This window comes from Molothrus aeneus, chromosome 5, assembly GCF_037042795.1.
Source record: "Molothrus aeneus isolate 106 chromosome 5, BPBGC_Maene_1.0, whole genome shotgun sequence".
Classification (NCBI taxonomy): Eukaryota; Metazoa; Chordata; class Aves; order Passeriformes; family Icteridae; genus Molothrus; species Molothrus aeneus.
This window is the reverse complement of record NC_089650.1, coordinates 35,406,833-35,433,180: the sequence shown is the minus strand read 5'-3', so window position 1 is coordinate 35,433,180 and position 26,348 is coordinate 35,406,833. Positions and strand designations below refer to the sequence as shown.

The 26,348-nt window shown below is 36.8% G+C and overlaps 1 protein-coding gene across 1 annotated transcript in view; it reads left to right on the top strand.

Moving 5' to 3' along the window:
• The window catches only part of RAP1B (RAP1B, member of RAS oncogene family), a 34,430-nt gene extending 8,430 nt beyond the window's left edge, over positions 1-26,000 (top strand). The window contains exons 2-8 of the mRNA XM_066550059.1: positions 10,560-10,644; positions 12,007-12,075; positions 14,873-14,929; positions 15,673-15,813; positions 17,541-17,684; positions 19,449-19,564; positions 21,007-26,000. Of these exons, the coding sequence (XP_066406156.1) occupies positions 10,588-10,644; positions 12,007-12,075; positions 14,873-14,929; positions 15,673-15,813; positions 17,541-17,684; positions 19,449-19,535 (555 nt within the window). The 5' untranslated portion in view covers positions 10,560-10,587 and the 3' untranslated portion in view covers positions 19,536-19,564; positions 21,007-26,000. The remainder of the gene's footprint in view (positions 1-10,559; positions 10,645-12,006; positions 12,076-14,872; positions 14,930-15,672; positions 15,814-17,540; positions 17,685-19,448; positions 19,565-21,006) is intronic.
• The last annotated feature ends 348 nt before the right edge of the window (positions 26,001-26,348 follow it).

The following is a 26,348-nucleotide window of genomic DNA, read 5'->3' as shown; positions in this document are numbered from 1 at the left end:
AAGTGCCCTGGTAGAACTTGTGATCCTATGGGGGACCAATGCTGGAGCAGCCTGTCCTTGAAGGACTGCACCCCATGGAAGAATGATCCATGCTGCAGCAGTTTGAGGGGTTCTGTTGCCCATGGAAAGGACTCATTGCAGCCATTTGCAGAGAACTGTTGTAAGTGAGATGGACTCACATTGGAGTAATTCGTGGTGAACTATTTCCTGTGGGAGGGACCCCGTGTTGGAGCTGGGGAAGGACTCCTCTCCCTGAGCAATGGGAGAAAGAACCTCTGATGAACTGACCATAACCCCCATTCCCTTCTCCCTGTGCTTCTGGGGAAGAAGGTAAAATTTAGGAAGGAGGGAGGGGTGAGGGGAAGGTGTTTTAAGGTCTTAAAACCACATTATCCTGCTCTGATTTTGTTAGTAATAAATACAGTTAATATGTCTAATACCAGCATTTTTTGCCTCTGATTGGATTTGTTGAGTGATCTCTTCTGGTCCTTACCTTAACTCATTAACCTTTCATTATATTTTCTCTCCCTTGTCCAGGGCAGAGGCTTGTGGTAAAGAGTCTTTGGTGGGTGCCTGGCATCCAGCCAGGGTCAACGCACTGCAGATAGAAAAAATACAGCACAAGGCTTGTGGGTCAAGATAAGGACAGGGAAGACCTCTTGCCAGTGTTGTCATGGGGATAAAATAGACTCAGCTTGGGGAAATCAGTTTAATTTATTGCAAATCATATAGGATAAGATAATGAGAAATAAACCCAAATCTTAGTAACACCTTCTTCCCAGGCTGAACTTAGCTCCTAAATTTTCTACCACCTCTCCCTTAGAGGCGCCGTGGGGTAGGGAATGGGGGCTACAGTCAATAGCATGTACGTGTTGTCTCTGCTGCTCCTTCCTCAGTAGAACTCCACACACTCTCCCCTGCTCCAGTGTGGGGTCTCTCCCATGGGAGATAGTCCTTCACAAACTTCTCCAGTAGCAGTCCCTTCTGGGGGTGCAGTCCTTTGGGAACAAACTATCCCAGCATATTGTTCCCATAGTGTTACAGTCTCCTTCAGGCATTTAGCTACTCTGGCCTGGGGTCCTCCATGGGCTGCCAGTGGATCTCTGCTCCACTGTGCACTTCCATGGGCTGCAGTGGGACAACCTGTCTCACCATGGGCTTCAGGGGAATCTCTGCACAGGCACCTGCAGTACCTCCTCCCCCTCCTTCTTCACTTTGGGGTCTGCAGAGTTGTTGCTCTTGCATATTCTCACTCCTTTCTCTGCTGCTGTTGTTCCCCTAGCAGTTGACCCCTCCAACCCCCTTCTTAAATATGTTGTTCCATAGGTGCTGCTGTTACTAATGGACTCAGCTTTGTCCTCCAGTGGGTCTGTCCTGGAGCCCATCTGGCACTGGAGATGGGGGAAGCTTCTGGCAGCTTCTCACAGAAGCCACCTAGCTAACAAAACATTGCCGTGCAAACCAAATAAAATTTGACTTGTAGCAAAGTGAGTTTTGAGGTATGACAGGTTTCTCCAGAAAATGGCAAGCTTTTAAGATGCAGAGGAACCAAGAATTACGGTCTAAATATGAACAAGAGTGATCTTAAGAAGGTTCAAATACAACCTTGTGGAGACTTGATTAAACAAGTTTAATCCTCATTAATTTGGTAACTCGGTACTAAAGATCTAGTTCATGTAATTGAAAGTGGTGTGGGGATGAGTGTAATTCAAATTCATTTGGTTAAAATTATTCAGTTTTTTGTGTAGGTGTCCTCATGGGAGAGGACATGAGCTCAGGCTTGCAAGTGTGAATTGCTTACCTTTGGTGTTAATGCTCCTAACTCACATCTTTCACCTCTTGAAAATTTGTGGCCCATTAAATCAGAGTTCTGGGGGTGCTAAGGTGCATCAGCTGCTCACAGAGCACGTATAGAGCTATAGCAGTTCACAGCTTTGCATGCAGATATTAGCTAGAACTTCTTTTTATGTAGGCTGTTGGTTTGTTTTTTGGGTTGGATTTGTTTTGTTGGTTGGGTTTTTTTGGCAGGGGACAAGGGGATGGGGAATTGTTTTAGTGGGTGGGATTTTTTCTGTGGGGTTTAGTTTAATTGGTTGAGCGTTTTTTTGTGTTTATGGTTTTTCTTAAATATCCTCCTCTGGAGCTTGTAGCAACTCAACAGTTGCCTAAAGAACAACCAAGTTGTTGCATCTCCATATGGGCAGAGGTGAGAAGATCAATGTCTGCAGTTGCCATCTTCTAGTTAAGGTTTGCTTGTGGGTTGGACATTATCTGCGGAGCAACCATCCCTAGATTCAAAGTGGTACTGCCTTGCTGCCAGAAAGAGAACAGGATTTTTTTTTTGCTTAGGTTTCACCCTCTTCCATTAAGCATGTCAGACCTTTTAGAAAGTCATGTTCATCAGTGGATTCAGCTAATGAAGTTAATTGTGAAAAGAAGCAGTTAAGGTTGAACCTCTGTCATTGCACAAGTAGCAAAATCATGTGGCAGAAAATAGTGGTTGTTGTTGCTGGGTGTCAGTGTATGCCTTTTTTGGGTTACCCTGAGGAAGATGTCTGAAGCTCTAACAAAAGTACCATTGGTGAAAATAGGTGTAATTTGGGTGATTTTCAGTGAGGCTTGTTGCTCATGTTCAAATACCATGTTTCTCTTAGGGAAGTATTAGGAAGTATTGAGAGTTAAAACAGACATGAGTTACAATTACTTGAGACTTGAACTGGTATGGTTCAGTTATCATGAAAGAGATAATTTTATTCCTGTTAATGAATGCTAGTAGTGAGTAGTCTCAATTTGCATAGAATCAGTGTCTTTTCAACAGATAAAACTTCTAATCTTAATTAAAATGACATATGGGAATTTGTAAGACTTCTCTCTGGCTACCAACCTGATTAGTAATAGAATTACTGTAAATTGTACTGCAGAAGGATACTTTGTCTATAAAGGGCCTACACTAGCTGGATTTAAATGGCCAGTAACAAAACATCATATAATGATGAAGGAAATCTTTATATCTGTGTCTTGATGATGTGTTCATAATCTAAACAAACCTGAATAAAACCCAAACTTCTTATAGTGAAGATAGTAGAAGTAATGATATGTTGGCATGCAAGCTCTGGTGTTGCCAGGGGTATATATGTAATGTGTATGTTATGGAGAAAAATAGAGGAGAGGCAAAAGGTGATCCTGGAATTGCAGTTAAACCCAGCATTGGCTTAGGTCTGTGGAAGGAAACCCGATACCAGGCTTTACTAGTTCAGCAGCCAGTGTCAACAATCAAAGTAGAGCTAGGATTGCCAGATATTAAGCAGATACCAGATGGAATTTGAGACTAGGTCTTGCTTCTGAAAGAGAAATTAAGGTACCCTTTTCCAAAGAAGAGTACCTTAAGCCAGCTGGCAAGCTTAAAGTAACTTTCAAACTGCACTTACAAAAGAAATATCTTAACTCTGAAAACTTCCATGCCTTACTTGTAGTCCTGCTGGATATTACCTTGTTTTGAAGCTTGAAAGATAAAATTTAGTGTAACAATTATGGGGACAAACAAACAGTTACATCTGCTTTTAATCAGGAGCATGCATATCTCAGGTAATGTTGTGTGTACTATGATGTGGCAATCCATTAACTTGGAAAAATTGTAGAGCTAAATACTGATCCTTCTCTTAATGACAGCAGAGCCAAATTCACAGCATCAAATTGCTGGCTCAGTTCTCAGAACTTGCTTTATGGTTGAATATCTAGCTTATGCATAGCCAAATATTGTAATGTAGTAATTATGCATTCTCTGAATTGAATATACTTGTAGTATTTTTTTTAAATATCTGTGTTGTTTCTGTTTATTGCCTGCCTGGATTTTCTTTGCAAGCATAAAAATTACTTGCAATTCTGTTTGTTCAGGAATTACGAGGTTATAATTTTAACTGTAAGTCTGACTGGTAGGACATTCACAAACAATTTTCCCGGGGATGGTGACTATCTGAAAGGAATAGGGAGAAAATGCAAGATCGTTGCAAACAGCCACAAAAACTAAGAATATACCTGATAAATGTTACAAATTGCATTTGAAACTTAAATAGATTCTATAGCATAGGCTTTATAAAGTACTCCACGTTTGAATTGACACGTTAGAATTTTTGCACAAAGTTGAAACTTTAACTCAGTAACTGTTGAAGCATAGCATATTTTTAGTAGCATAAGAATGTTCATTACATCACTTGCTTTGAAAATGCTTTTTATATTTTGTGTGAATCTACTGCAAGTTGCACATGATTGCTAGTCTCTCACATCAGGAAATTTTCACCTTGAGATATCAGGGACTTTAAGCAGGCTGCTTTTACCTTTATAACATCCAATAAGTTTATGTTCAAATTTAAGATCTAGCTGGGAGTTAACTTTGACTTAAGAAAAAAAATCTGATTTTATTCAGCTATACCAATTATAGACAGTGGAGCTAGCCTCACAAGGTCAGATGCTGTTAGCTGCTTTTGTAGAAATGGTCCCTGTGTGCAGTATTAATCAAGGTAGCTCCCTTCAGTGGAAGGAGGAAAACTTGGTTAAGCTTTCTCTGTGTAAGTGTCCCTGTGGGCTGTTCAAGGAGCAGGTTAAACCTTAGTGCCATGTTTGTGCTGCAGTAGCTTGTTCTCAGGTCTCTGGCTGTTTCTCAGGTGGTCAGTATGATTTCATGTCACTGAATAAGCTTAACCACCCAGCCAGCTTTTTGAAAATCCTCTGAAGGTTGTCTGACATCAGTTAAAATATTTGAACATAATTGAACAGCTATTTTTGTCCAAGAAAAATTACAGTATTAGTGCCCAAAAGATACTAGCTGTTCAACTGACGAAATACATTGTCAAGACCAGAAACTATCAAAAACAAGTAAAAACTAGAAATAAAAATTGCTTCTGGCTTTGTTTACTGAACAGTTGATAGCTGTACTTACAGGGATCTTGAGTATGAAAGTCTTTATTAGATCCCGATCAGCTTTTCAGAACTGATTTCTGAATAATGTTTTTTATGAATTTTTATAAATGTGTCAAAGTCAGCTCTGGAGTAGTTTAATTTCTTTTATTAGAGGTACACTTACCCTGTTGAGTAAGGGTTATCTGAATTGCTTTAATTTCTAAAGCCTCTAAAAGTTGGTGAAAATGAACAGGCTTCCACTTGGCTATGTTGTCAAAGTTCTGCTTATGCCCTGAAATTATTCCAGAGGGGTAAGAGATAAGAATTTTGGACATCTCACGTGTAAGTGTTCAGGGAATACTAAGAACAGCACACATCATCTCTTAATTAGTTGTTTACCTGAAAAGAAGGTTCTAAACCAGGAGATTAAAAACATCATGGAATCTGGGATGGTTTGGACATCTGAGACAATTCCAGTATCAGAAATGAGAAACATCTCTGAAAAGACATAATCCTCTGAGTTTGGCTGGTCCTGTGACTGAACTAGTGCTATTTTTCCAAATATCTGACCATTGTTATCTTGTTTTGTCACAGGACTAGCATCCCCTTTCTGAGAAAAATATTGGATGTTTTTCCCTTAGCTTTTTTTCTCGCCACTTCTAATTCTAAGCAAGTAAACCAGTCAGTTAATTTGTTTCATCTGTCAATCTAGTGTTTGACTCTTTTTTTTTTTTTTCTCATGCAACTATTTGGGATTAATTTAGGAGTGCTGTTCTCAAGGTGGTTCTAACAAAGTCTCTTTTCCACAGAGGTAAATACTCTGAGGCAAAAGAATTAGGAAAATTTTAGTGAATACAGTGCAACCAAAATGTCAGGGTCTGAACAAGAATCATGGTGTCTATGAAGCACGGAATAATCATGATCCCTTCTGAAAATGATAAAGCTTCTGGGAGGGCCAGTTTATTTAATTCCACACCTGAGCAACTAGTTCATTTAAACAAGTCTTGGGGATATCTTCAAGTAAGTGACTGTACTTAGTTCATGTCTTCAGCCTGGGCTGAGGTCTACTTACAGCTTCATGTGGCTTACTATCACTTGAAAAAATAGGGTTTTTAGCTTTTCCATCCCTTAAATAACAAAGTTCAATCAGAACCCAAAATTTGAAACTGAAGGAATTGAAAGACAGCTAAATAAAAAATAAAAAACCCACCCCACTTTCACAATTATCACATCAAGCCCAATTACCAATGGTGTATGAATTTCCTTGAATTCTTCATTGAGTGGTTGCTTTTTAGAAAAGCTTTATAAGCAGTAAGTGTGCAGTTTTTTTTCCATTCACCTCTATAGTAAGGTTACTTATTCCTCAGCTTCCTTAGCATCATCTTTGGCTTGCATTTTTCTGGAGACACGCTTCACGAAACTATTGAAGAAAATGTCTAGGAGGCACTTTTTTCCTGGTTTATCTGAGAAGGACAGAAGCAGAAAGCAAGTTCCATGTTTACAGTCCTTGTCAGATGTGAAACTTTTGAAGTGCTGCATTTTCAGTGTCTTGTCCTGGTTAACCTTTCTTTCTTCTATTCTAATAGGTTTATTCAAAGATATGCTGCTCATCCTTCAGAGAGAATCTTTATTGGGAATAGTGTCCATGTGCATATCAAGTGTGTGCATGTGCTCTTGTAGTTTATCAAGTACTTTAATTATGCCATGAAGACTTAGAATTAATCAGTTAACTTAATACATTCATTAGTACATTCTGCACTAATGCACTAAGTACAAAAGGTAATATGAACAGACTAGTGAGAGAGGCACAGATACAGTGATTTTATGGAGTTACATCTCGGGAAGTACAGAAGGCAGTTCCTGGGGTGTCACTGGCAATTAATGGAGACAGTCTAGAATTGAGATTTGTACTTTTGAGAGATTGTATACTTAAGACAGCATTAGAATCAATTTTGTGATAGTGCTGTTTTTTGAAGAGTAGCTTCCCTCATTTTCTCTAGCTGAATCTTACATTAAGCATCTCCACAGTTCAGTTATGTCAGATATATCTGTGCATATAAATACTCAACTCAGCTGTTAAAAGGCAGTACCTGCTAAAATTAAATGAAAAAAGAGGTCTTATTTTTTGCATGCTTCCTATCTTCTTGCACTTTAGCGTCTGCATAGGGGCTATAGTTGACAGTATTGTCCTGTCTAAAGATAGGGGAATGGAAAAATGAAAAAGCAAAGAAAAGTTGGCATTGCTCTCCCTTCTTGCAGATCAGTCACCTTATAGGTAGACAGCCTTTAAAGCAAAATTTCTCCCTTAAAATAAACTCCATTAAATGAAGAGGGGGATTCGAACAAGTTACTCGTTATATCTGCTAGGAATAAGTTTAAACTTACTTTGATTTAACTGTTGGATGGTTCGGTAGATACATCTCAAGTGTTCAATAAATCTGGGGACATCCTGCCTATCTGTTGCTCACTTATCCTAGTATCTTTATTTTTGTTATGCCTGTTCAAGTATAATCATTTTGTATCCCCAAAGTGGTCTCCAAAGTGGACTACAGACAGATACTGTTGTTGTACTTGACCCTAACTTACTCTACAAATGCCAGCCAGACATGGTGTTTTATGTCTTAAACCTCCTCTTTTAGACTTTGTCTTCTGCTTTTTCCCTCACTCATTTGTCATTAATGAGTCAGAAGGAAATCTTGCTGGCATCCAGATAAATCTGGATACATTATTAGTTCCAGAGTCAAGCATTGTATCAACTGAAAAATAAAGTAAGAGCATGATTGAGATTTAGGATGCCAGCAGTTTCTACAAGATCTGATATGGAAAAATAGGTTTGATCAAGAGCAGAGCCAGGTCAGGTTAGCTGGGAGTCGCTGGAAGGTCAAGTTTGGGAAGGATCAGAGCCAAAGCTGAGTCTGGGGCATGTTTGCAGCCATCAGGCATACTGGTCAATGAAAAAGTATGTGCTAGGCTTTAACAACATCAAATAGTGTGGCAGACTGCAGTGTCCTGCGTGATCCAGTGGTTTCTTGGATGAGGAGGTAAAGTCCTGCAAGCAGAAAAATTTTCTTAGGAAAGCCCTTTTAGCTAGGAGTTGAAGTTTTCTTTTCTGTTAGAAAACAGTAAGAAAGGTGGAGTGACATTAGTACTGTTGCTCAAAGGCAGTGGGGTGGTAGATGTAAGTGGCAGCAGGCTATAAGCAGGGAGGGAGCAGGTGCTTCTGCTGCCTGCCGTGTTAGGGATGTCCAGGTTGGCTTTCTCAAACTGCTTTAGAGAATACATTCATTTGTGTCCGTTCCAAGGTGTAATGGCAGATGATAACATCAGTGCAGGGATGCCAAACTACCTCTATGCTATATGGGTGTGTGCATATATTAAATATTACTGTGTGCTCTTGGTGAGTTAAAGAGTAACTGTACAAATGACAACAAATTGTCATGGGGAAAGAAGTTAGTATTTGTATTGTCCATTGCCTGAGTTTGGAGTGAAGGTCAGAGAAATGTTTAACTTCTAGTGCAGTATGGCTTTGTCCTCAAAGATCTTAAAAAGCTTTTTACTTAGGCATTCATTGATTAAGAAGATTGCCTAACCACACTGTAATGCTGTCTATATATGCTTTGTGTGCCACCACTTAAAGCAGGAAAATCAGCTCCAGAATGTTGTACAGTGATTGGATATTTAGGGTTGAACTTTCAAATCTGGATGCTGAAAGAAGCTTCAGCTTGCATTAAATTCCGGAATTGCTGTTTCAGAGCCAAAAATGAAATTGGCAGTCTCTCACTAAAACCAAGTTAGTTTATTTCAGGATTTGGAATTGTAGATAATTGAGTAAGAAAAAGTCAGAAATAACTTAAAACAGATATGTGGTACCTGCTGCTGCAGTTCTGTTACTTTTAAACTACTGTCAGCCTTCATTATTGATATCTCCATATTTAGTTAACTTCAATCTGAGGACTGAAAAATTCAGCTTAAACTTTTCTTTTAGAGACAATGAAATTGCTGCAGTTCACCCTGATTACTGGGATTTCCACTATGTTTTTGTCATTCTAGTGATACCCTTATAAAAATAAAAGGATAACTGAATGTTTGTTTTAAATAAATGACAATAATGTAGTTATAGGCTTAACTTGTAATGAGTTTGAGAGGTGCCTTTCAGGACAGTTGGAAACAATCCTGTTTATGGAAAGACTGGACAATTTACAGATTTTTGGATCTAACAGCATTTACAGTGGTGCAACATAGATGAAACTTGTGATGTGAATGGTTCTCGTGATCTGTGTTTGCAAAAAATTCTGTAGGGAGGGAAAGAGGTTTTTTAAGTAAGGAGTGAAAAGATATCCTTCCTATTAGGTGTGAAAATCACCAAAGAGTCTCAAAATGTATTGGTAATAGAAGCCTGTGGAGACAATTCTTTTGCTGGACATCAGGTCAATTATTTCCTTAAGGCTTTCTTCTCATGTTCCTTTTGTGAGGGACAGTTTAGATAATTGAAAGATTATGCATTTGCATGAAGATATAGGACCTCGTCTCTTGATTTCTCTGTGTTCTGACAATCAGTAGATTTAATCTGTGATGGTAAAGGCAGGACTCTACCATGGTGGTTTAATTTCTGTGTAAATCATCTTAGCATTTTGTGCTCAACACCTAACAGACGGTGTTTCAGAAATTTCAGAGATGCTGTCAAATTACTGCTGATGAGATGGGTGTTTCTTACCTTACTTTCCCACTGCTTACCTTTTACAAACACCTGAGTTGGATCCTTGCACTTTCTCTTTTCCCTGGCCTGTAGATTATTCATTAATTGGGGAGGGTTTCATCTTTCTTTGGGGGTGGAGAGGGGAGAAAACGGGTAACTCAATCTCGTGCTAGAGTCCCTGCAGGAAAGGAGCTGAGATCTTGCTCAGGAAAGCAGTAACAGTCCTGCTGGCTCATTGCCAGCCAGACTGCAAGAGGTGGTGTGGGTTCTTGAGCAGTATGACCCAAAGACATGTCCCAGAATCTGTGGTCTTGTTTTGGTTTGATGGGTCAGTGTCCAATAAAGATGAGAAAACAGATCCCATAGTTTGCTGTTGGTAGCCACACCAGCTAGTGAAGCAGATCTAGCTTGTAGTCTCAAAATACTATTTTAATTGCTTCCACTTACTCATTAAATAAGTCATAATAGATCTAGTGGAATATTTAACAGTTTTCAGACTAGGGAAGGCATTTTTTTGGAAAGTGATTTCTGGGATCCTGCTGTTCTTTTTAAGAAGTGTTTGTTTGCTGGGAAGGAGAGGTTTTAATTTTCTTGTAAAAGTCTTTGTGATTCTTTGTTTAGTGCTTAAGTGTTTCAGAATGATAAAATTCATGCTTAAAATTCATGCTATCTCCTCTTGTATAATTATTTCTTATGAATAGTAACTGTTAGCTTTAGTATAGTAGGGTTTATTTGATATTTATGGGAGAACCAGTAATGAGGTAGAGAAAATACTTTATCTGATGGTTTGCAGCATTTTACTGTGGCTGCATTAAGAGTTGATAGTTAGAAAAAAACCTGCTGTATTAAAGAAGTTAACTAAGGAACTTTTATCAAACCCTGCTTAGTGAACTGGATTGTGGTGTCATTATTGTACTTCCTGCATATGGGTCAAGGTTTAATCAGACTGGTGTTTTGTGTGTTTTAGGTATTGAGGGTGATTTATCTCTTGCATCATGCGTGAATACAAGCTAGTGGTTCTTGGTTCTGGAGGTGTTGGAAAGTCTGCTCTGGTAAGTACGAGGCAGTTCAAGTATGATTTTTTTAGGCTTATTGTATTTGTTTTCTCGAATTCATTCTCTACTAATGTATATTTCTTTATGTAAGTGTGCACAAATAAATATAAGTGTTAGTAATGCCCAGTGAAGCATCATGGCCAGTAGGTAGATCCTTTACTGGGTGCATCTGCATCCATTGGTGCATTCTCACAGGCTGCTGTTGTTGTATGGGTTTGGTTGATGGTTGATCACTCTTGTGCAGTGAGGTGCAGAGCTGCAGCATTATGGGGGTGTCTGGTTTTGACAGATAAAATAGCTATCTAAACTAGCTGTGGGAAATGAAGCTCCTTTGTGAAGCTCTCAAGGGATATGAACTAGCTTGCCCCTCTAAGTCCTGTCTCTAGAAAGGTCTTCAGGGTGCTGTTTGCGTAGTGTCTTTAGCACTAATATTTTTATGCAGATAGAAATATAGATTTGCGTGTTGGTAGGAAGCTTAATGTGTTTGCTGTATCCTTTCTGTGAGAGTAGGTATATACCTGTGGCAGGTAGATGATTAAAATGCATGAGCTCGTCTATTTACAATTTAATGATTACAAAAAGTTTTAGTCTGACCTGGCCTAGAATTGAAAAAGTTCACAAAATATGATATTCTCAGCCTACCTAAGAACTTGGCATCTTTTTATTTAATTGTGCACCTTACCATAAAGTAAGCTCCAGAGCTTACCCACTCCCTTGAGTAAGAAGTATTCTCTTGTGCAGCAGTTCATAAAGAAAAGCTTAAATCATGTTAGATTGTGAAATAACATTTTCGTTCATCTTTGAATTCTTTATCTCACTGCAGCATTTCTGGATTTGAATGTGCCTGCTCTGACTTGGCCATTGAGTCTTAAGTTCCATTTGACTTGTGCTAAAAACATCCTTCGTGCTAGGTACACAGGAACAGCCTACTGAGTGTAGTTAAGACTAGTAAAAGCTGGCAATTGTTTTTTGACTAATTCCTGTGTTGGCAAATAAGTAGCAGAAGATGAAGTAGTTCTAAATACAAATGTAAAAGCTGTGCAGCTGTATTGTATCCTGGTCAACTAGAAACTAATACTGATTTCAAGAGTTAGGCAAACCTGAAATTGATACATGCTTTAATTCTTAGCTTCCATGTGGCGGTGGATAAAGGAAAGTGTAGCATTGCTTCATCTAACAGTTAAATAGGCATACAGATCTAACTTTCTGTTGTTTCTTACAATTGTAGTTATGACAATTGTTTGATTCACTTTAAAAATGTTATGGATAACAGAGTATATATGTAGAACAGTGATTTGTGTACAATGTTTACAAAATATCACTATGTAAGAGAATCTTACAAGAACTTTTGTGTTGCAGACTGTACAGTTTGTTCAAGGAATATTTGTTGAAAAATACGATCCTACGATAGAAGACTCCTACAGAAAGGTATATACAAAACATGTCTCTAATGTTAGAGCTGTAATACATATTGTCAAATATTTGACTCACTGCTTGAAAATGGGTATGCCATATTAAACCAGATAACAAGCTTGAAATATAAATGTTCTCCTAAAGTTTGCTTAAAAGAAATAATTCAAGACTAACATTTTAACGTTTAAGCATAATATCTTTCTGGCTGATCAGTAAAAATGGTTATTTCATTGTCAGAGTTGGGAACAGGGATTGCAAAAAAAATTTTAAAATTACCACTTTTCAATTTTATAATATTTATTATTAGTTTGTGTGTTAGTATTTCCAGGTAGATTTGGTCTTGGAGGTACTACATTGCTTTGCTACTAGAAAAATAGCTAAAAACAACTTCACACCCTTAGAACACTGGCATCTATCATACTGTACACATAACAATTTAAATGATAGCTAGATATGCTTCCATTAGATGGGTTGTTGTTTTATTAATAAGTTAACACAAGCCTGTCATAAATGAACAAGCATTTACAGCAAGTGGCCTGTTAGTTTCTCTCTTTCTGTCTTCAGCATGACAGGCTGAAAGGTCTGATTCTGCTTGCATCATCTTGAATCTCCATATTGCTCACTCTTCAGTTTCACCTGAGACCACGATTAAGATTCCAGACTAAGATAATTTATATCCAAACTGCTACCATTAACCATTTAGTGCAAGAGATAAATTTTTGGCTGTGTCAGTTTCTTAACCTATCTGTCTTTTTTAGCTGAATTTCTTTTCATATGCATTAATACTCTGATGTTGCTCATCGTGTGGCCAAAAAAATGTTGGTGTATATACAAGGGAGGCAAGATGGACAAACCCTAGCTGAGAATGGGCAAACTGCAAGACCTCCTCCTTCAGCACTGAGCAACATTTGTATTGGAACAAAGGTGGTGCATTAACAACTGTTGCAGCCTACCGTTGCAGTCACCAGAATCTTTTCTGAACAGAAAAGGAATTAGTGAGAACAAAATAATCATTTCAAACCTCTTTTCTTTGACCTTATTTGATCTTAAACTCCAAAGGACCTCTTTGACCTTAAACTGTATGTTAGAAAAACCCAAGTCTGTCTTAAGTATGGGGGCTTCCAGCCAAAGCTAGAACTGTTATTAAAGACACAATAATAATAATAATAAAAATGCTACTCTGACTAGTTCCAAATTCTATGTTGACACTTTTTCTGTATTAGAGAAGCAGGAATTTTTGACCATATCTCAGTGTTTAGTGCAGGATTTTGATGGGTCAGGCCCAGTAAATTACTCCAAAAAACATTCACAGGCTTATCTAAAGTAAAGTGTTTCCTTTGTTATATATTTACATTCTTTAGGTCATAGTAGAATCATGATGTTTGCTGAGAGAATTTTTCCAAAGACTGTTTCCATGGAGCCTAAAAAAGTAATGCCATCTTAAGAAATTTTGCCGTTTGCTAGCTACATTTTTTTTTGTTTTGCTGCTAATAAAGATTTATGCTATTCCTTTCAGGTTTGTTCCTGAAATAACTAGTAATAACTCTGGGTATTCTTCTTTTCAAATCAGCCAGATTGTTGAAGTCTTGCTAAAGTCTAGACAACATTTTATGTAGTCATTTTCACCTTCTCACTATGGGTTACAATTCTAACTTGCTTCTTGCCTTCAAAATGTATTGGTTTGGCAGTTGAAATTCTGTGTCACTTATGTTAAATGTAACTTTATAATATTTAAAGTTGAGAGGATGTGACTTGTTCATCTAAATAATTGAGCTTGATGTCTTGAAACTTTATGCCTTGGTTTACTCCCCAAATATTTCTTCATAAAGTTAATAAATGTTGCTTAATTAGCTGAATAACTTCAGCAACAATACCTGTTAAAATAGTGATTTTTTTTTAAGGAATCACAATCCATAGGGGACAGGGGGGAGGTGTGAGAGGAGGGGAAATACTCCTCTTCCCTGTCCCCAGCTCAAATCTAGTTATAGAAGAACAGCTGTTCTTCTTATGGAAGAACAATTAAACTAGTGACAGTGCATAAAAGGAGAAGATGTAATCTGTTAATTAGGAATTTTACATGCAAATGGAAACAAGAGAAGTTTACCAATAGCTTGAAAGAAAAAAAAAAATTAAAATGTGGTTAGTCTGCTTGAAACAGCTTGAGGGCACTTCCATGTCCTTTGCTGCCCCTAGGGCCATTTCTTTGAGATTATGTCCAGTAGATAGAGCAACTCTGGAATGAATACAGAAATTCTGCTGTCTTCTTAAACCTTCCATTCTTTGCAAACTTTTCCAAGCTGGGTCACTTTTCTAATTAGTGTTCCTAAAGGCTTGTTTTTGGGACACCATTTTTGGTGGTGGCTGTTTAATTGTTTGGTGTGTACTACTTACTCTCTTGTAGATGTAAATTACTATTAAATGAGCCTTAGTATGCCAGTCTAGTTTTCTGGCTTTCACTTGTACTTTTCTTTCAATCTGTGATGATCCCTGAAACAAGTGGAAATTAGATGTGCTAGTTGCTGATAACCATCATTACAAATTTAGCAGCCTCCTTTTAAATAATCAAAAATCCCTAATCACTTTGCAAAGTGGTAGTTGGCTGCTGACACTGCATTTGAAAATGTCACTAGGGCTCTTTGAAAGGCTTCTTCCTGCTGTTTTCAAAGTGTATACCCAAACAATCTTCTTAAGCCATTATGTTGCTTTATGCATTATGAATTTACTTATAAAAAACATCACACAATTTCTGATGTCTTTGGAGGGGAGAATTGCAAGGGGAAAAATTATAACCAATATCTTTCTCTCTTGACAGCAAGTTGAAGTAGATGCACAACAGTGTATGCTTGAAATCTTAGATACTGCAGGAACGGTATGTAAAGAACAATTTTCCTAAATACTGATAATACAGTGTGTTCTAAAGTAAACTTGAGTCTCACAGCAGAAAATTATTTGCAAGCTTCCCATGAGCTCATATTCTGTAACAGGGGAAAGAGATAGAGCATTTTAAAAGAGATTGTGCTCTTGTTTTGTTTGTTGCCCAGAAAAAAATTAGGACCTACTGGCCACTGCGATTTGATTTCTGTTGCTGTAGAGAATATGTGCTTTCTTCTGATGTCCTTTTTCTTTTGTGTGTGAGATGTTCTGTGACATTGGGATAAAAATAGTATTGCTTCCGTCAGCTTATAGGAGCTCAAAGCACAGGGGTTATGCTGACCCTTTGCATACTGGTCAGGTTTTGCTCTGACTAGTTCCAATATTACTGAAACCAGTAATTTCCTTTATTGATTCCAATGAGTTTAAGCTCAAGATTTTTGGAGTTTAACGTGTGTTCTCTGAAGTGTGGCAGTAATCTGGTACAATTGGGTGTGAAAAGGGATGCATTCACTTTATGATCCATTTTAAGGAACTATCAGGATATGGAGAAAATGTTGGTGTGTGAGGAGAGGTTCAGGAGCAGTTTAGCTTCTGTAATCTACAGATTACAGTGTACCTTCTACTGTACTTCTCTCCAGTGAAATTACTGTAGTTTCTCTAAACTAGACCTAAAGTTTATAGCAGTTTGTGCAAGTAAAATGCAAATTGAATGCAACATCTCTTTTTTTGTAATTACAGGAACAGTTTACAGCGATGAGAGATCTATACATGAAAAACGGACAAGGTTTTGCATTAGTATATTCCATCACAGCTCAATCTACATTTAATGATTTACAGGATCTAAGAGAACAGATTCTTCGAGTCAAAGACACTGATGATGTAAGAGCTCTAAAAATTTTTAATATTTAAAGTTTTCCTTAGTGTGTTGCAGTGTACACACTGTGGTCAGGTGGTCTTCAAGTTTTAAGATGTATGAACCAGTAGATGCATAGTACAGGAATGCAACTCTTAAGGTAAACTGGAGAAATGTAACTTGTCATGTGTTATATGGACAATTGTTTAGTCTTTATTTAAAATAACTTAATTGAAACTGGGTATAACTTTATTCATTAGTCTGCAGCAAGCATTTCTAAAACAACTATTGTTGCCTTAATTACTATGAGTGAAGTTTTCTGCTCAATATCCCTACTGTTTATGGTATTTTAAAAGTGTAAAATTTTAAGTTGTAACCTTAAAACTTGCATGTTATGTAGCTTTTATATTTTGTCTGTCTGCTCGCAATTAAGTTCGGTCATCCTACTCCCACACAATTTCTATTATGCATCTCTTAGCATTATTAAAGCTATAAAGTGAGGTTAAAACATTATATTTTATCAATTATTAAAGGAACCTTACAGCAGTTGGAGGAAGTTAATGCTTGGTTCCCTAATAAAGGAAAAGAAGTATTTCAAGTGTGAAAACAGCAGTAAGAGTGTGTTTTTAACAGAAACACCTTGTAGCTTTTAGCCTTCAGGCAGAAAAACTACCTTCTTGAAGAAAAAAATAAGCAATAAACAGTTTATAAGCACGATCATATCATTTAAACTGTGCTCATGCAAACTTTGATAACTTTGATACATTCCTTACTGCATGCATCTGCATAGGCTTCTGCTGTCAGCAGACACAGAATATATTAACCATTTCAGTTTCAGGGAAGTGCATTAAGACTTTTTTAATACAAACCACTTTGCACTTCCTTGACCATAAACACTTGCAGGTCTTGCCTATGTTCAGCAGATTTCTTCTTGAAGCAATTTATTACCCATTACCACAAATGTATCTCAGAAGGTTAATATTTAAGTTTCCCATCCACAACCTACCAAGTTACAGCCTTCTTTGCCATGAAATTAGTTTTGTACAATAAAATCAAGGTAAATATCATTATATTTAAAATCTTACTTTGTGTGTTATATTTACACTGGTTAGTAGCATTTTTGGAGGTATTTCCTTAGAACTGTATTTTTTAGAAGGTACTGCTCAGTCCTGAAAGGCATTCTATAGTATCAGGAGAAAGATAGTAAGCTTCAAGTTGCAACTCCAGTTACCATCAGAATTCACAGAAAAAGTTTTTCTTATGCCCAAGCTTAGGCATGACTTGCTTTCTCAGTGGGGGGAAATTAAATGGTCAAAATATTGTAAACCTTTTTTCAGCACTTGAATCTGTGAGGACTTTAGCTATGTCCTTAAATTAGTAAAAGAAACAAAGGGGGGAAAACAAAGATGATGACGTTTTCTTGCTACAAAGGTCAATTCAGCATTTTCTGTAGTTGGGAATGCTGGTAAGGTACCATGTTCCTTTTCTCTGTGTGCTGTAGCTTGCTAATAAGAACTGTGTGATATGCTGAGAGTAGGGGAATGGTGAAAGGAGCTTTAGCATCCTTCATCATGCTACCCAGGACAGGACACTGTTTCCAGGATTTTGGAATTGGTAAGAATCATTATACCAGACCTTGATTATTCTGAAAATCAGGATCCTCTAAGGAATCAGATGGCTTTTAGGTGTGCATTTACACCGTGCTGCTATAAAATTGTAGTTGTTTCTTTACTGGCATTGAATTGTTTTTTAGGTGCCTATGATTCTGGTTGGCAATAAGTGTGACTTGGAAGATGAAAGAGTTGTGGGAAAGGAGCAAGGTCAGAACCTAGCAAGGCAATGGAATAACTGTGCATTCTTAGAGTCTTCTGCAAAATCAAAGATAAATGTTAATGAGGTAAGGCATTTCACCTGTGGTGGGGAGAGGTGTCGGGGTAGAAGAATGGAACACTGTCCTGATAACTGTTTACTGTTTGTCAAACAAAAACTAACAAAATCATGAAATAATATTCACTACAAATGGACAAAACTGTACCCTGTTGTTATGAGATGTTTATGTTAAGGGATATATTTAGCTTTGACATGGAATTTTTTCAAATTATATTGATTTTAGTGTAATTAGTGTAATTTTCAAATTATCTTGGTAATAATTTAGGATAAATATTTCCCTCATGTTCCATTCCTTAGTTGCTACAGTCTCTTATCAATTGATATTGTACTGCTAGACTTCTTTTTTTAAAGACTTTTAAGAGAGTTAAGTCACTAAAACTACTTGATTTAAGTTACTCGGTGTTAATACTATTTGAGATAGTAAATAGAAAAACTATTGAATGTTTTGTTAAAATTAGCTGCTCTCTAAAGTAAAAGGGATGCAAAAGCCTCTCTACTATATATCTACTTGTTTATTTAACAGGAGCTAGACAATTAATCAAATGCATGAAATTTGGGGATTTGCCATAATGCATGCCTTTTTATCCAGTGGGGGGTGCCAGCATGAGGAATGGGATACAAAAAATTTAGAAAATGAATCTGTGTTAGTATTTACATTTCTGGAACAGCTTGAATTTTATGATAAATCCTACAGTTCATTAGGTCATCTGGAAAACATTGTTGGCAGCATCAGTGAAGTTGAAAGGGCCTCTGTGCTAGACTTGCAAGTAATCAAAACAGTATGGTGGTTTTAACACAGCTGATTTTTAAAATAAGTAATGTGTGTTTAATTAGGTGGGAATTTCTGGAAGCCACTGACTTTTTTAAAAATTTGAATTAATCACCATAGCTGTATAAAATTCATACACTCAATGAACTAGAACTTGCAGCAAATCCTATAAGCCCTTGTTAGAACATTTGCTGCTTTGCAGTCAGTGCTTAAGAAAGTGCCAGGATAGCTTTAGTATGAGGGCTTCCTTAGTTTATGAGATGTAGAAGTAATTGGAGCAATGTCAATTATGAATGAAACAGATGCTGTTGAAACGTTGTATGTTGATTTGTTTTAAATTAGCCTTTCAAAAAATCATGTTCTCATTAGAATTCTAGGAGACTCAAAGTGTGGGAGTCCCATAAATAAGTTACTTTTCTAGAAAATTTTATGCTTCCGTCATGCTGTAGGTCTAGACAGGTGGAATTAGTTCTTTAGACTTCAGTATTTTTTAAGTTTCTGGATAAGCATGATCTCCTTCGTATACAAGAGACTATTACTGAATATGTAGTGTATGTGAGTTACCATGAAAAATGTGTAGTTAAAACTTACTAGAATTTTCTTTAAAAGAATATCCTAAGAGTGATTTGAGTTAGAAGAAAGCTGTGACCTGTTTCTTGACCTTACTGCTAAACTGCAAAGTAATACTATACAGTAGTTGATCACTGTGGCATTTTTCATGTGAGTTCAGATGAGTTTGCCCCAGAGATTAAATAGCTGTGGGTTATAGATGCCTTGTCAGTTTGCTTCATTGAAACTGTAGAATCCTTGGCAGAAAATTATCTTAAGCAAGGAAAAAAAACCAACCAGTTATTAACTAAGTATACAATTTATGGCTTTGTGGTAACTAAACATTTTCAGTGGTCCTTAAGTATGTGAGTGCATTATGTGTGAAAATTCAAGGCTTAAAGTTTTAAGAGAAGCTTCCTAATATCCATAATCAACTGATTTCTGTCTTTTCAGATCTTTTATGACCTTGTGCGACAAATTAACAGAAAAACTCCAGTGCCTGGAAAAGCACGCAAAAAGTCATCATGTCAGCTACTTTAATGCATAGCTGTACTGTAGCTCTGAGCCAGGTAAACATTTTAAATTTTTCTGTGCATTATGGCTATTCAAAACAAGCAAAGCAACAACTAATAAACCTTAAACAGCTCTGGTAGCTGATGCAGAACAGCATTGAAAATTATTGATTTACATTATCATAGAAATGTTTAAAGGTCTTCCTTTTGCCATTTCAAAGTCAGAACTACAAATATGTGCAAGACACACTGGTCACACTAGTCTGGGGGGGCTTTTCCTCAAGCTTTAAGGTTTTGGTAGAGCTCAAATTAACCATGTTTCCTCTGATATTTCAAAGCTTTTGGAAACATGGTTTTCTCTTTTAAACCTGTTGAAATCTACTGTAAGAGCTCAGTTATCTGGAATGCACACACTACAATATTGTAGTTTGCATGCTGGTGTCTCTTTCTGCTTTGAACTCCTGCATATGCTTGTGTGATGTCATAGGAATTTAGCTTCCTTTCTTGAGACTGTGGATATTTTGGAGGCCAAATGGTAATTAGTATATTTGGATCAGAAAGGTTAAGTGATCATTGTAACACTCCAAATATTTCACCTGAAGCCATTGGTTACTAGACCAGTTTCTTACTTGGTTGCAGTTGGCTAAATTTCAACATGACTTAATATGTGCACAAAGAATGGTACTGAAGGATAAAGCAAGCTCCAGCCTGCTTTTTAAGCAAGCTTTTCCAGAAGTTAGTCAGGAGGCATGGATTTTTTTTCTGCAAATTTTGGGGGGGGTTTCTGGGCAGATTATTTTCCTCTTTCTATCTCCAAGCCTTAGTATGAGCAGAGGTCCATCTTGATTTACCTGACATCATCAAAGTTGGCTATTGCCTCCCTTTCTTTCAGTGTTACTGAGCATAGAGTGGTGCAGTTACTTCAGTGCTGTGATCCATTATTTTGTCATCCAGGTGACCTATTGGATGTACTGAAGGATCCTAGTAGGACAGCTCACTGTCAGAAATCGTAGGCTTTTTATTCATAATCAGGTAGTGCCGTATGTAACTCTTTCTTGGTATATTAAAACCTCCTCAGTTTGAACAACTTAGATCAGTTAAAAGTAAAACTAAGATGGTTCCAAAAGCATTAGCTGAGAGTGGCAGAAATGGTCGCTCCATTTCCTTAACAGGACTTTTGATTCAAGAGCTTTGATCCTTCAATAGTGTTTGTTTTCAAAGCCATGGGAACTGTCATGCTGTAAGCAAAACTAGTCCCATCAATCAAATATTACTTCCACAGTGCAGCCTGGATTCCTCTGTGTATCCTAATCCAGTTAGCATAGTAATTGAGATAGTGTGTTATTTTTATGTGTACAGTAGAAAGTGTATGATTAGAGAAGTGTTAAGGTTGTTTTCTGTTTGTCAAGAACGTTGCTAGTTCCTGCTGTAGCTGTCTTAATTTAAGAACAAGGACAAATAGTTGTTACTAATGCTAATGCCTTGTTTTGTTGTTACAGGTCTGAAGAACTGTTGCCCAATTCAACAGTGCCAGCATTCCAACTTTATTAAACCTACCAACATCTTAAATGGACTTTCCTGTGGTGGTACCCTTTAAGAAATGGATGAAAGCTACATCAGTTTGCACATTCTATCACTTTCCAGTGTCATGAGAGATTTTTACTTCTAAATATTCTGTGTATGCAACTGGTAAAACCAGAGCCTACATCCAGTATTACTGATAAGAGACATTGTTCATCCACCAATGTTGTACATGTATGAAAACTGTGTACTGTATACTTCAACAATCCCCACTTTCTATTGGAGAGTACAATAATGTAAATCCTAAAAGCACCACTATTTTAGCATAATAAAAGAAAGTCCAAAGAGCTCCTATATAGACTACTCCAGATAACTTTGCTTCATCGGTATTTGTAGCTTATTGTAACTTTTTTAAAGAAATACAGGATCATCATCATCATCGTATTGTACAAAAGCGCTTTGATTAACACAACGGCTATATAGTTTTTTAATTTTAGGAAAAACCTGTGGAGACAGTGACCTAGTCTTTAAGAGTCCTTTCAGTATAACGTCTGACTAAAGACATGGCCTTTAATATCTGTTGGGAAGGAAATGTCCAGACTTTTCAACCTTTTATTGTATGTTTCCTTTTCCTTGTTTACATAGGGAACAATGTTTATAGTTGTGTGTACAGTGGGGGTCTACAACAAGAAGTGTATATTTTAAAACAATTTTTTAATGATTTAACAATTTTTTGTAAATCATTTTTGGGCTTCTGCAGCTGTAGATTCTCACTGTGAATTCCCTTGCTTGCTCATGCATAAGTGTATTTGCAATACCAAATATACAGGTTTAGTACTTTTGCCTGTTAGTGATTGTTTTACATGTGTAACGTTTTGGTTGAGATGTTAAATGGTGGAAGAGTACTGTGGATGTGAATGTGGGAAGTAATTTTAATCATGTGTAATTGGTCACAGGGCCTAAGTTGCAGTAATTAACTTTTGCTGATTTATTTAACAATGCCTTGTTGCTTTGTATGCATTAACGTTTGGGTGTAAAGATTGTGTGTATATCCAACAGGGAGCCACAGTATTTAAATTGACCAACCTAATGTTACAACTGCTTGGAGGTGGCCAAATGTAAACTAAAAGCCTTAATTAAAGTGGTGCAATTTTGTATGACTTAGCATCAGTAGTTCAATAAATTTGGATTGCCATGCAAGGGCTTGCATTACAGTTATACTACTTGAATGTTTTGTGTTTTAGTAGTGCTAGTAAATATTGATTTTTAAATCTCTTGCACAGTGCAGATTCATACATCTTAGGATGAAGAGGAGCCCCTATGTCTTTGTTTTCTGACAAATACATGCCATAGATATTTCTTCTAATAGTATCCCATGTGTTACTGTGAATGAATTTCTGACTGAATGAAATTCCATTTATTTCTGGACTTGGAATATGCCAAGCTCTAAAAAAAGGAAACGTCTAACAAAAAAATACCTGTCTTCAAAGGTTACACTATCAGTGGCTGTTTTGGATACTTGAAAATATGTTGCCTGTTATTTTCCTCCTTTCCAGGGAGAATTAATTGTTTAAATTTACTTAGTCCAGCAAAAAAAAAATTATCTTGGGAGACAGAATGATTTTTCTGCATGATACCTGCATGAACAAAACCTTATTTGTTTGGTTTTAAAGAAATCTGCAGAAGAGCATTCTTGCAGTACGGAGTGTAGAATTTTGCCAACTTGAAATCCCTGTTAATAGTGTTGGACTGAGGAGTGAAATGCATGGACTGTAGATGATTTCCTGATCTTGGCCATGCTGCTGGAAATTAATGTCACACCCAAATCCTTGGTACCTCCTGTTTCTCTGGCACAGAATTATCAGAGAGCTTGTTCTAATTCATTCCTGCAAATGCAATCAGATTAGGTTAGCTAATACTAGTAAGCTTTTAGATAGTTTATGTTGCCCAAAGTGAATTAAGAAGCCCAGCTGATCCTTCCTGCTGGTAGTTTCATCAGTCATCACTATTGTTTAATGTAGGCAATATACTTCTACTGTGCAGAGACATATTTAAGATAGAAATTCTTTTTCATTTATCATTAGAAATCTTAAGATGTGATAATCCCCATCCCGCTTGGTCCCCAGAGTAAGGAGACTGGAGCACTAGATGCCCTAGTTCTTTTTTCACTAGGTACTTACCTTCTTTGGTGAGCTAATCAGAATTTTTCTTCCCTTTATTTCCAACCTCTGCTTATTCAGGGCTTGTAACACTTTTATGTCCTGGCTGTCCTTTTATTGGTCCTTTTAATGTGTTTCTTTTCCAGGCAGCTGTACAGATAGCATTGGGTGGGAGTAAGAGAAAATTCTTTTGAGAACATCATAGAAGGGGCCTTGGTCTGGTCTTGGTGTCCAGCCAAAGAATACTGTTGACAGGGAAGATCAGGCTTTGTCCTGAAAAGCTCTGTACTGAAGCATTCTTGGTGGTTCTGTTCTTCAGCATTAGAGGTATTCAGTTGGATCAAACCCTTAAGGAAGTCAAATTTTCAGAATCTCTAGGCTTTACTATCTAAATGTTGTGCTAAAGAAGGGAAATATGTTCCTCCATCCACTGTATTTAGGACTAATTTCAGATGTGTAAAGCCAGCACATTGTAACCCAGGTAACACCAAAACCCCGGTATTCTTGAAAATTTAGGCAAGCTTCAAGGGAGCAGTGTCCCAGTTGTTACAGGGAAGATGCTTGACAAAATGTTGTTAATGAAATTATGAAGTGTAAAGAAAAACACATTAGAATTCTCTTCATGTCTAAATAATTGTGGTATGAAAAGCTGTTCCCACTGAGGAAGTGAGGACCCAGTTCCCCATGGGAATTGGAAGTATGTAAGCAGTTACCAATTGTAGAAAAGAATCCTGTCTGCTGACACTTTTGAGCAAACTTACGTATCTTCATGACAATTCCATTATGTACCAATGCTTAAGAAGTTCACACTTGAACTACTTGTACAGAAACTGAACACTTCTCCTAAAGCTTTGGATGAAAATATGCATAACTCACATTTTGAGAACTAATGCAAGCATTTTGCAAATTTGCTGTTAATACACATGTGTAACTGCTTGTAAAGTTACCTTATGCTTACAATGCACACTGCTTTATTTTCTCTCTAATCTGAAACTGATATATGTCAGTATTTAAAGTCTGAGCCTTCTATAGAAAAAGTAGTACTTATGTCCTGAAATACAAAAGTATTATTTAATGGAATTGCACTCTTCATATTAGGACTCTTTCCTTGCAATATAAATTTCTCTTATATCTTACCTTATCCTAGTGCCCTTTTCATTCTCAAATTATTCTGTGAAATGAATGTTAGTTGCCTAACTTAGAAGACAATTTGAGACATGGCAAGATGTTTTCAGATGTCCAAATGAATTAAGTGTAAGCTCAAACTACTACTGCTCTCCTCCATAAGAGACTTAAATTCTGGAAAAGTATTGTGGAATTAGATATTACAGTTCTTTCATAAGATGTACTGATTCTGTCATGCTAGAAATTAAAGGTGGCAAGAGTTTGAAATTGGGATTAAATGTTTTAAGTAAATTTGCCATTTTCTTACAGGTCAACAGTAAAGATGAGAATTTTTCTTCTTTTAAAATGGTGTCAACAAACTGGATGAATCAAACATAATGAATTTTTTTCCCAAGTTTTCTAATTTTTGCCAGTTTTGAAAAGAGCTTAGTTGGGAAGAAGTATGGCCACAATACTGCACTAGTTCTAGACTTCAGTTTAGACATATCAGCAGTAGAAAGTTTTATACTAGATGTGAATGGTCAAAAATAGCCTATGTACAGCTATGTAGCACTTTTTAAATTGTAATCTGATGATGTGGCTAAGTGTAGACAAAAAGATTTTGTTCAATTTTATACTGCTGTCCCAACAGCATTAGGCTATATTTCAATTTATTGCTTTTATTTTGCCTGTGTGTGGGGAGGAGAATAAAGACAAATAAAAAGTTGATTAGGTATATAACAAAATGCAGTTGTAAGTTGTTCTCTAAGGTAGCATTAGAGTACCAGAGTTACTAAATTAGGTTTATATTTCTGAATCTCAAGCACATTATGCTTTTCTTTCAATAGCTTATGCACAACTTGAAGATTTCTAAAACTTCATCTATATTTTCTATTTTATAAAGTAAACTCTGGAATGATGCTTATATTTGTGGAAAACTTTACTTTCTGAGTCTTGAACTAAAAGACAAGCAAAGTTGTTTTGTAGTCTTGATTTTGTTCACAATATTTCAATATCTGTTCAAACAACGTATAAATGTGGATTTTGCTGTGGTTTCTGTCTTTGGGGGTTTGGGGGGTTGTTTGTTTGTTTGTTTTAAATAACCTCCAAAACCATTTATTTTCAGAAGTTTGAGTTATCAAGCAGAGAGTGACTTCCTGTTTTCAAAGAGTTGTTCTTTAGGGAGAGATTTGTGAATGGATAAAAGAATGTCTTTGCACTTCCACTGTACTCACTTCACTCTCAAGAGATCCTAGTTCTGCCAAACAACAAGCGCTACAACTTCATTGTTTTAAGAAAGTTTACTACCACCAGGATTTTTTTTCTTTGAAGTTGTGACTGAGGTGAACTTCATTTGAGAATCATTGTCATTTCTTATTAATTCATGTAATGTCTTTTGTTTACCGTGAACTTGGAGGTGGGGGCCATTTCTGCAGTCCTGAATACTGAGTGAAATCCTAGTGGACACTACAGTTCCTTCTTTTGTCAGTATACTTTACCTTTTCATACCATGTGACATTTTAACCTTCCAAATCTAGTAGGGAGGGCTCCATAGCTTCACTCCCATACTAAGTACAAAAAAATCTCTACATGTGAAATTCCAGCTCTTATCAACTGGGTTTACTGCTTGTAATGCACCCAAAAGCAACAAAGACCATTGGCAGTACTGTCATGATTTTCAGACACAAATAAAATGAGCTACAAATTTGTCTCTTTCTTTTTCCTGTTTAATTAAAAAATGGTTTTAGCTGAGTTGCCTCAATAGAAAGAGCATGAGAATCAATTTGTTTTGGTAAGAACCTGGGCAAACATTTTGAAGGTCAACATGTATTTAAATACTAAGCAATCACATGAACACGTTACTTAAATTCTTGAGATTGGTTTTTTCAGGTTTCTATGCACTTAAATAAAAAAAATTAAAATTTACATACTTCCAGAAATGTGTTTCAGCTAAGAAAAGATGGGCTAAAACATGAACTTTTTTACTTCTCTAACATAAGGGCAAGGTATAGTGTGGTTTCCAGTTTTCTTTGTACCGAGTGCAGTTGTGCTGCTGT